Consider the following 10,489-nt stretch of genomic DNA (forward strand, 5'->3'; position numbering starts at 1 on the left):
TTGAAATGGCATATCAACGTCGTTCACAGAGAAGGGGTGTTGTGGTTTGAGCGTGTTTGTTGCTGCAATTCCTCTTTTGACTGTTAGAAGTCCGAAACTACCTATTGTACCTATAACATGAGAAAACATGTGGAGAGACATGCAATCGATTGGCAGAGCCAAATACAGTGACAGTCATCCAAGAACCACTCATGAACATATTTGTTCTTAAATCATATTATATTCTTTAAAATCACAATTTAAGAGAATGGCGGGTTCACCAATTTTCTTGTATGTAAAAAAATGTTGTCGATGGGAACAGCATTTATGAGTGGTCCTAACCTGTCGTATGAATCATGCAAATGCACTCCATTCATCCCCTATGGAGAGCCTCACAGTGCAGAACCTCCGATCAAACTTTCAAACTAGGCATTGCAGATCAAATATGAATCAAGATTCAGCAACTGCACAGCTTATGTCTCACCAAATGTTTTCAGAAATGTATTTTAGTGGAGTGTTTGGTATATTTACCAACTGAAATGTAAAAACTATTTCCCCTGGGGAGTATGCCCCTGGAGCACCCTACAGAGTCCTGGGCTAAGCCCTGAATATCTTTGGATCCTTAGAAACGCCCATTTGCTATTATACTTAGGTACTAATTAAGGGGATTTGTACTTCACGTGAGTGTTTTTAAGTTTATATATGCATACTTGTACTTGTAACTCATTTACATTTCAGAGAAATAAACCATACTTTTTACTTCTTACAATTTTTATTTGCACATTGAAAGTAGCCTACTCATTACACATTACACAGGTCCAAACTTTTTTTTTCTCAGGCCAAAATATCAATCCCTATTTTATTTCAAATAGCTAATCAAACCCCATATCAATGGTTAATGAACCCAGCACACCCATTCTGATTGGTCATTGTGCAATGCCCGATTAGACACCAGCTGAAGCGCAGCATATTTAATTTCATCACTGCTACTGGTGAAGAAGTGCCATCATAGCTAGCTAGCCTTAACGTTAACATAAGCCCAGCTGTTCTTGGCCACGTTAGTCAGCTAATATTGTTTAACTAATGTGATTTATTGTCCATTCGTGTGTTTAAATGCCCCAATTAAAGAGTTTCAAGTAGTCCAGATCTGAGAGCGAAAACTTCTCTAGCAAGTTATCTGCAGCATTACATTACAGTCTGATTCCTACAATTAACAGGAATTATTGTGCATGGTAAAGAGTAAAAACTCCTAAACTGATGTTTGACTGATGTTTGACTGATGTTATCGAAAAGAACAATAAACTTGCAAGAATTCGAGATCAATGCAGGAAAATGTGCCCTTTGTCCCTTAATTTCATCATCGCATATCGCTACCAATTTTTACAAATATTTATTTTCTAATACTTACGTACATAGGATTTTTACACAGTACCCATACTTTCACTTAAGTATCATTTCTGGGTACTTTTTCCAACTCTGCTTTCTATTGTGTTTAGCTCGGTCTAAAATATGGGATGGTGACACTCTGCACGAAGTAAAATCAACGTTTACTGCAAATGCAAAAGATCCAGCGTACGGTGTCTCGTGTGGAGGAGACCAGCAATGACTCAGGGATGGGAAATAAATAAAACACAGCGTCAGCACTTTGCTATAGCCTAGGCCTACACACATATCTGTAGCTGTAGCAGTATAACAGTCGTTACATTTTATATAAAAGCAACCTTTGTCCGACTTGATAAAAAAAAAAAAAAAAACGGGATTTGTGGATAGGCTATGCAATTAAATTCCTTCCTTTAAACTTCTGGCGAACCACATTCGACTGAACAAACTACATTGCCCAACAGGCTGAGCTCATGTGACTAGCGCTACCTCACATGACTTGATCCGCTGTTTGTCTTCGAGTGTATAAATGGAAATTCCGCAGAAGAGCTGGGTAGTAGATAATTCTCATTGCTGAATTTCGAAGCGTCTAACACCGGTTTATTACGTCAAATCGAACTGAACCGATCCGTTCTTCTGAAAGGTACAGTGGATGTTTATAACGCGCTTAAACTGTGGCAGATATGATAAAATCTCTGATGTAACGCCTTTGAATGATCTGATTGACAGTGCAATATTATCCTCCATATAGGAGCTAGTGCATGGAATACAGAGCAAACACAATAGCGTTATTGTAGCCATAAACAACGAACATGACGTTACAGTCAATAAGATAAGAATGTATTAGTAATAAACCAGTACGTGTACGGTAGTAGTAGATTACCGTTATCTGACGTAAGTACCATTCATAAGTTTCATAAGCATTCAAAGTTTCACTTTTTATGAAAAAAAACTTCAATAAATTACATAATTTTGTAGCCTACTAAAGTAACAGCAGAAATGTATACTAATAGATACTAATAGGTGCAGTTGCAGAAAATAGCATATGTCAGTTGTGTTTTTATTGACTGTATTTTTCAGAAGAGTTCACCCTTTCAACCATGGATTCCCCTGTTGGCAAAAAACTCACGGGACTGGTAGCTGCTACCTTCACCCCTCTCACTCCTCAAGGGTAGGATCTCTGACTTGTCACCCGTAACAGTGCTGCAATTCGGCCGATGCCTTAGGCGTAGACACTCTTATGAATCCTAACACCCCTCCTGCTGTCATTGTTTTTTAGTGAGATTAATCTGCCTGTTATTGGGTTATACATTGACTACCTTCTGGAACATCAGGGAGTGCGGAATGTGTTCGGTAAGATTCCCGATTCTCAATAAGTGTCCCCTGTCTGTAACAGCACCTCTAACTGCACGTGTCGACTCATTAACCGTCTGGTGACGTAATGACGCCTTTGTGTATGAAACTCGCAATCATTATGCTTAGGCTACTGTTTGCTTTGAGTAATGCTTGTTCGCAGGGCTCCCACGGTCCCGAAAAATCCTTGAAAATAATTTTGTCCTGGAAATGTTTCACTGCCCTTGATATGTCTTCGGAAAATTCCCAAATAAAAAACAACGATCTTCACATTGAGTCAAATAGCTACATCTTTCCTGGCATCTCCCTGAGCTTGGTATCAGTGTTACAGTGTTACTCATAAGTGTTTCAGTATGTGCTAATAATTTATAATAATAGCTTGTTATTCAGTGGACGCTTTTATCCAGAGCAACTTACATTTGATTAGACTAAGCAGGGGACAATATCCCCTGGAGCAATACGGTGTTCAGGGCCTTGCTCAAGGGCCCAACAGCTGTGCAGATCTTATCGTAGCTTCACAGTGGCTTGAACCACCAACCTTCCGGGTCCCAGGCATGTGCCTAACTAATGTCAGCTAATTGGACAGCCAGCTGGTTTAAGCATTAATTCCACTCTCAAAATCCATTAGCCACAGGAAGTGTATAAACGCATCCTTATAGATAAAGGTGGGAGTGGTGAGCAAAATCTTTGAAAATCAGACATTATCACATTAGTCTGCAACCCTTGTCCGTGACAGACATAGAGTGGGCTGGTTTTTGTTGTTACTCAGCACTGAATTAGCTAAATAAGCAGTTATTTACACAGCTACCTCTCCCACACACATAGTTTTTTTACTTGGTTGCTGATTGCAGACCATGTGGCCCTTAAACTGATAGTTGAAAACATAGCTATCAGTGCTGTTCACCCTTTTTGAAATGTATTTTCATGTTTTAAACTTTCATACCCGAATGCACCCATACCTCCATTGTACAGCCGGCTGGTCGTCAGGAATGTCAGCTTTTATCAAAAATATCCTATATTTCATTGCACATAACAACATAACAACACCTGGGGCAAACAGCACATATAGAATTTCAGTACATATGGTCCTTATTGGACTCATACTCTATAGTATTGTGTTATCCTTGTGGCATTGTGTCTATGGTATTTTTTTTCACAACTATAAAGCACCTTGTGCTGTATGCTCGAAAAGTGCTATACAAATAAAGTTGTTATTATTATTATTATTATTATTATTATTATTATTATTATTATATAAACTCTGTTAGAGTTGAATTAACACTGAACAGTGTACTGTGTGTTTACACTAAAACTGAAATATGATCATGTTAAATAAAAATCCCAAGTGACCAATCAATTTGAAATCACATAAGAAATTGTCCTGCGAAATATGCTGAGACGGGGAACTGTGGATTCTCTAGTGAACGGGACGACTGGAGAGGGCATGTCTCTCACCGTGGAGGAGAGGAAGAAACTGGCGGAAGAGTGGTGTGGAAAAGGAAAGGGAAGGTAAGGCTTGTCGGGGAGAATAACCGGCACTTCAAACACTTCCCAGACACAGGTTGACGCCATTAAGTGTTTTAGTCTTATGTTTAGACTTAAAATATAAAAATATAGCCAATGGGATAAGCCACTTGGACTCGTTTCAAGATACGCTAACGGGGGTTAGAAAACTTCACCTGTGAAGCAAACAGTAACTTAAAACTAGCTAATATTTTTTACTTCAGAGAAGAAAAAAAAGGCCTTAAGTCTCATTCCGAGACTAAAATAGTTGTTTAGACAGACTTCTTCTTGCAGTTTACTACCAGAGGTGCTCTGGTTTTTCCCATCACTGCACAGGTTGATTAATTATTAAGAGGTTCACAAGTCTGGGCTGCTGCTACCAAATATTTCTTAAAAAAGAGTCAGAGTTCGAATGGTGAAACATGTTAAATGTAAATGTTAACAGGAGAGAATGCTCAGCAAGAGAGCCAGTCACTAGTGACCTCAGGGACTATTTAGGTTCTGAACACCAAATCAGAATGTGGTGATCGGTCAGGAAAGATCACATCCCCGCATGTGTCTCTTCTTCCTCTTGTCAGGCTGGAGCAGGTGATCATTCATGTGGGCTGTATGAGCCTGAAGGACTCCCAGGACCTGGTACATAAACACTTTCCACTGCTATGCCATGTAGTACACAACCCTACACCTACCAAAACACAGGACTCATATACCCTCATAAACACTGCAGTACTGTACTAGCCTCCAACCTCTAACACAGCAAAAACAGAGTTAAACACTCAGAACCTCCTATACACTGTGGTGCACAGTTATATGCTCATACACATTGATTACCATATAAAACAATGTACATTATAGTCTAAAATTACACTCTTCTGTACTCTCCCATTGTCTTCAGCACACTAGTACATACTGTTACTGGTACTTTAGCCATGTATAATAATTTATTCTAATAATACAGACTTTTTCTAGATTACTGACAGTTTGAAATCGCCTTTTGGCTGATATTCAGAACAAAGTTCGAAATGGTTCAACGTTTTGGTTAGAAACATGTTTGAGATAGAAAGTATCAAAAATTTGACAGATTGCACTACTGCACCCCCTGCTGGCATGTAAGACGCTTCGCGGACACTCCGTGGGTCGCGGCACGGTGGTAAGCCACCACTCTGCCCGCTGTGCTCCCTACAGGCACGACACGCAGCCAGAGCAGGGGCTGATGGGATAGCAGTGGTGTCTCCCAGCGTGTTCAAACCCTCCGATGCAGGTGAGCACCCTGGAGACCTTGTTCTCAGAAGTACACACCCCGCAGAATCACCAACTCTTTCTCCTTCTGTTTCCTCTGCTGGCTTTGTACTTGCGCCACTTTGAATCACGCATTGCCGTTTTCCCACCTGACTTTGTGGTATGGCGGTGCAGGGGATAGCACTGGTGCCTTCCGCAGTGGGGTTCGAATCCCTTTCTGTCTGGAGTTTGAATGCTCTCCCTGTTCTTCTGCGTGGGTTATCTGTGGGTAATGGGATAAGATATGCAGGTCAGGGTACATGGGGGGGCACATTAACAGTCCTGTAAAAGAGCGTGCATTCTTAGTCAAGCTACCCTGTATAGGTAACGGTTAATGCATGTTTGCAGTTGTATTCCTGGTATGGTTAGGGAGAGTGCTTCATGATCTTCCTTCCCTTTCTGTGGCCTAATGTTTCCCCTGCTTCCTCCCCAGGTGTGCTGAGGCAGTTCCTGCAGGAAGTGGCTGCAGCCGCCCCTGACCTTGCCTTCTACTACTACCACATCCCGGCGCTGACCGGGGTTAACCGTGAGTGTCAACCGGAGCGTCAACGTCGCTCTGGATGAGAGCGTCTGCCAAATGCCATTACTGTAATGTAATACTTAACACTTAACACTTACTGTAATGTAATGTTATCCAGCTAACTCAGTTATCCTGCTTCATGAAACAGGGACCTGGTCCACTTCTCTTCTCTTTAAAAGAATGAAATCTGGGCTTTGTTGACCCTTTTTTTTTTGTCTGGCTTTGTTGACACATTTTTCCGGGTGATTTTTGCCCCTGATCGGGAATGAATGATTATGATCAGAGAATTTTGAGTGTCTCATATTTCTTACAGAAATTAGGGTTTCACCTTCATGGAATTACTGTAAATGTATGTCATTGGCAATGTCTGTAATGTTGATAAACTCATGCCATTTTTGTTGCTGCCTTTAAAAATTACATCTTGATCTCTCTCTCTCTCCCCCCCTCCCCCTCTCTCTCCCTCTCCAGTGTTAGCCAGAGATGTATTAGAAGGGATAGAGAAACAGATTCCCTCCTTTCGGGGGTTAAAGTTCAGTGGTAGTGACCTGATGGACTTTGGCCAGTGTGTCAGTTACTGTCCATCTGATTGGTCAATCCTTTACGGAATGGATGAGGTCAGCATTTTGTCCTTGCTACTATACTTTCTTGCTGTATCCACAGGGCATTTCTCACTAAATATTTTGGATGTGAGTGAGAGTGATATCAGATAAAATAGACACACTGATGTATAGTCCTACAGTTAGGTGGATGGAGAGGTGAGGGAAAATAATTTAAATTCTTGTAGTGTTGCACACAACGGTTTTAATCTTTTACACTCTGCAGTCAAGTAAATAATAAATTGAGGGTTTATGCTGTAATTATGCATCTTGTCAAATGACATTTTGAGAGCATATTTGGACAGATGGAGTGGACGACAACTCAACTCTTGTTGTATGAATCTGTGTGTGAGGAAAATAGTCGACAAATCATTTTGTCGCTAACCACCTTGGTGGCTCATTTTCTGATAGCGTCCCTAGCTTGTATACCGTGCCGCGGTAGCTGCTGAACCCTGCCGGCCCCTGCACTGTCATGGTTATTGTGACTGAAATAGCATTTTTCCATGTCATGTTGCAGCAGCTGCTAGCTGCTCTGGTAATGGGTGCCAATGGTGCGGTGGGCAGGTCAGTGTCAGTTTCAGGGTCTTATTCCATTTCCAGAAGAGTGATTGGGGGTAGGAAAACAAACCTTTTTGTGTCGCTCCTGTCTCTAGCACATACAACTACCTGGGAAGAAAAGCGAATAGCATCCTGTCAGCTTTTGAAAAGGGGGACCTCACCCGGGCCAGAACTTTACAGGTCGGTACCACCGACTCTCACAGACCTACGATTCATACACATGGACGGGTGGTATGTGAAATCAATGCATCTGAACTACATATTTCCATGTGTACTGTATATTTATATCATTTGTAATAAGGGTTGTATTAAGGATCATTTGTAATAAGTGGTGATGAGCCCTTTTAGCATAAGAAATAAGTACATGCAAATACATATTTCAGTTATGCACCACCATCTTGACTGTAGTTTATAGATTCAGTATTTTGTTAGAAGATTTTAGTGTATTTTTGCCCATTCCTGTATATACCTTATGTCAGTCTGCTTAGATGCAGACTACTTTCTCATATACGTATATGACCGTGTTTAAGTTTGACTGACTTTCTTTTCCTTCCTCTTCAGTTCGAGGTGCAGGATGGCATTTCCTATGCAGTGAAGCTGGGTAAGTGGCCAGCATGTGTTTCTGTTCAGTCAAGCTCATTAGATGGAGGTGTTGATGTTGCACAGAAGCTATGCAACACAAGGTGGCAGTGTAGTGTAATGTTTAAAATGTGAGATTGAAGATCTGATTTCCAGGTAGTACAATGCCGGTCCAATGCCCCCCTGAGTGGGATGCTGAACCTGAATCGCTTCCGCCAATATCAGACTTTATAAATGGATTGTATGTTGTGAAGTGCTGTAAGTCACCGTGGATACAGGTGTCTGCTGAAATGTAGATGTGTTTAAGGGTCTGGGCTGGTCACTCTGGGATTTAGTATACTAATCCCCTGTGGAGCAGAGCCACTGTACCTTTGAGTGAGTGAGGCACTTAACCGGAGTTAGAGCAGCACTAGCTCCGCGATATGACGTATGTGCGAGTGAAACCGATCTTTTGGGGGGAATTTATAGAGGGCGGGGAACCGATTCGACGGGAGTTAAATGAGGAGGGGGAAGCAGAGGCGTAGCCTGCGGTTCTGGGGGGAAGAATACACACCGCAGCATGAGAGGATATTGATTGGAGGGGAACAGAGAATTGACAGACATTTGCCTGTTGGTACAGGGTACAAATCTCACAAAATCACCTTGATATGAAAATCCACACTTTGTTTGAATATATACTTTAAGATGTGTTCTGTATACATTGAGGAATTGACTAAATTGAGAATTTCAGCTTGTCTTTAGCCTGAACTACTTTATCACATAACCTGAGGTATACTGTAAGTGTGTTGTGTGTAGGCCAGGTCTGCAGAGCAAGTAAATACTGGAGTGCTGTGTAATGCTGAATTACACAGTGACACTGTTTGTAGCACTGATGCCTCATAAGAAGGAGGTTCCCGGGCAACTCAGATCTTTTCTGTGTGGAGCTTACATCTTCCCATGTTTACATGGGTTTCCTCCAGGTAGTCCAGTTTCCTCCCACAGTCCCACGGTGAAAATGAGCCTCCCAAATGAGCGCGTTTACATAAACGTTTTCAATGCGCATTGACCTTCGACCTGCGGCGCATCGCCCGGTGCTAACGGTGTCCTGTGCAGGGTTCGACGTGGCCGTGAACAAGAGTCTGATGAGCGAGGTTTCGGGCCTGGACCTGGGCCCCCCGCGCCTGCCCCTCCGGCCCTGCCCCCAGCCCCGGGCCGTCTCCATCGCGCAGAGACTCCGAGAGGGCCCCGCGACCGGGCCCATCCCCCGTCAGAACACGGACGGGTGAAACCCAAACGTCTACTCCTGGGACCTCATGCAAGAACCAATCACTTAGATTTCTTAAAATGAGTGATTTGAGAGAACTTTAAGAGAAATTCACAAAGTTTTCTTCGGTAGGAACAACATTTATGGCCGGTCCTGACCTCTCGTATACGTCATGTTAACAAGAGCTCACCTGGCACACACAACTCGGATCAAACTTTCAAACTAGGCGTCGCAGAGCGAATGTGAATCAAGGTTCAGCAACTGCATTTCTTGCATCAAATGTTTTCAGACACGTATTGTAGTGGACTTTGGGGTTTTAAGAGAAACAAGAAAAGGCCTATCAAAGGCCATAGTATTATATTTAGCCAAAAATGAATGAAACGCAGTCTACCAAATCAGGTACCAGTCGTCCATTGTTCTTGTTAATCCATTGGCCATCTATCCAACGGAACCTACGTACAGTATCCTATATACTGTATTATAGTGGACATCTTAATTTAGGACAGTTTTGTGACATTAGGGGCGTTTGTTGAATCCGATGTGGCACCACCGTATGAGCCATACTTACAAAAAAAGTAAGAGCCATTTATGATTGGACTACAAAAAATGTTCTTGCATGAGGCCCATTGATTTTAAATGTAGTTCTTTTCTACGCCACTGTGCTATTCACTGCAATACACTTTCGGTGGAAAGCACACTATGGCCATTTTCTATGCTTTCTTATTGTGTTTAGAGATTTGTTTTTTACTATATGAAGCTGGCCATATTATGCCAGAATTGACACATTGACTCCATCCACCTATGTTTCATTCTATATTTCAGCACACACTGTGATCCTTAAAGCATTTTGATGTCAGTTATGTGGTTAATCTACGTCAGTCATGGTGGTCGATACGATATCAATTATTGGGGCAAAAAAACAGAAACAAAATTAGATATTGGTAATTAGAAATTTTAGTAAAGAGCTCTGTTGTATTATAGGTAGAAAAGTGGTCATACCACGATTCGACGTAGATCAGCCTTGTTGCTGCAACCTAGGTTGAAAAAAATTGTTTGGGGAGAGTGTTCTTAGTCATATACGCACAGCCTTGCTTAAGCAGTTCCAATAAAGGAACTCTTGAAGCCAGTATTTTTCTCAGGTGCAAATGCTTATGGTTCAACTTGTCGGTACATTACAGCACTTTAAATAGAAAGTACTTTTCTGTAAGGGTTATTCATTGTTTACTGACCAACAATCACTGACTGCCAGTATTTTTAAAATTCTTGCTCTTTTTACCTGACAAATAAAGGGATTCTATAAAACTTGTGTCTTTTTTAAAGTATTTCATATGTATAATTAATGAGCACTTTATTAGGTATTTATCAGACCTATTGTGTAATTGTGGTTATTTTCGTTACTGTCACCTTCCTGTCAGCTTCGACCAGTCTGGCCCTTCTCCTCTGACCTCTCTTATTAACAAGGTGTTTCTGCCAGCAGAACTGCTGCTCACTGGATGTTTT

General features: G+C 41.6%; 1 protein-coding gene across 2 annotated transcripts; it reads left to right on the forward strand.

The window, feature by feature from the left end:
• The first annotated feature begins 1,867 nt into the window (after positions 1 to 1,867).
• Positions 1,868 to 10,291, forward strand: npl (N-acetylneuraminate pyruvate lyase (dihydrodipicolinate synthase)). 2 transcript variants are annotated; one of them, XM_061237970.1, is made up of 12 exons: positions 1,868 to 2,002; positions 2,440 to 2,530; positions 2,639 to 2,712; positions 4,134 to 4,221; positions 4,794 to 4,851; positions 5,401 to 5,476; positions 5,927 to 6,019; positions 6,482 to 6,627; positions 7,127 to 7,173; positions 7,263 to 7,347; positions 7,729 to 7,768; positions 8,839 to 10,291. In XM_061237970.1, exons 2-12 carry the CDS (start codon positions 2,460 to 2,462, stop codon positions 9,009 to 9,011), a joined length of 951 nt encoding a protein of 316 aa, XP_061093954.1. In that variant the 5' UTR covers positions 1,868 to 2,002; positions 2,440 to 2,459; the 3' UTR covers positions 9,012 to 10,291. The 2 variants fall into 2 exon arrangements, with proteins under 2 accessions (XP_061093954.1, XP_061093955.1); XM_061237971.1 differs by having other exon boundaries at positions 1,878 to 2,002; positions 2,443 to 2,530.
• Positions 10,292 to 10,489: the final 198 nt, after the last annotated feature.

The sequence above is a fragment of the Conger conger genome, chromosome 4 (assembly GCF_963514075.1).
Source record: "Conger conger chromosome 4, fConCon1.1, whole genome shotgun sequence".
Lineage (NCBI taxonomy): Eukaryota > Metazoa > Chordata > Actinopteri > Anguilliformes > Congridae > Conger > Conger conger.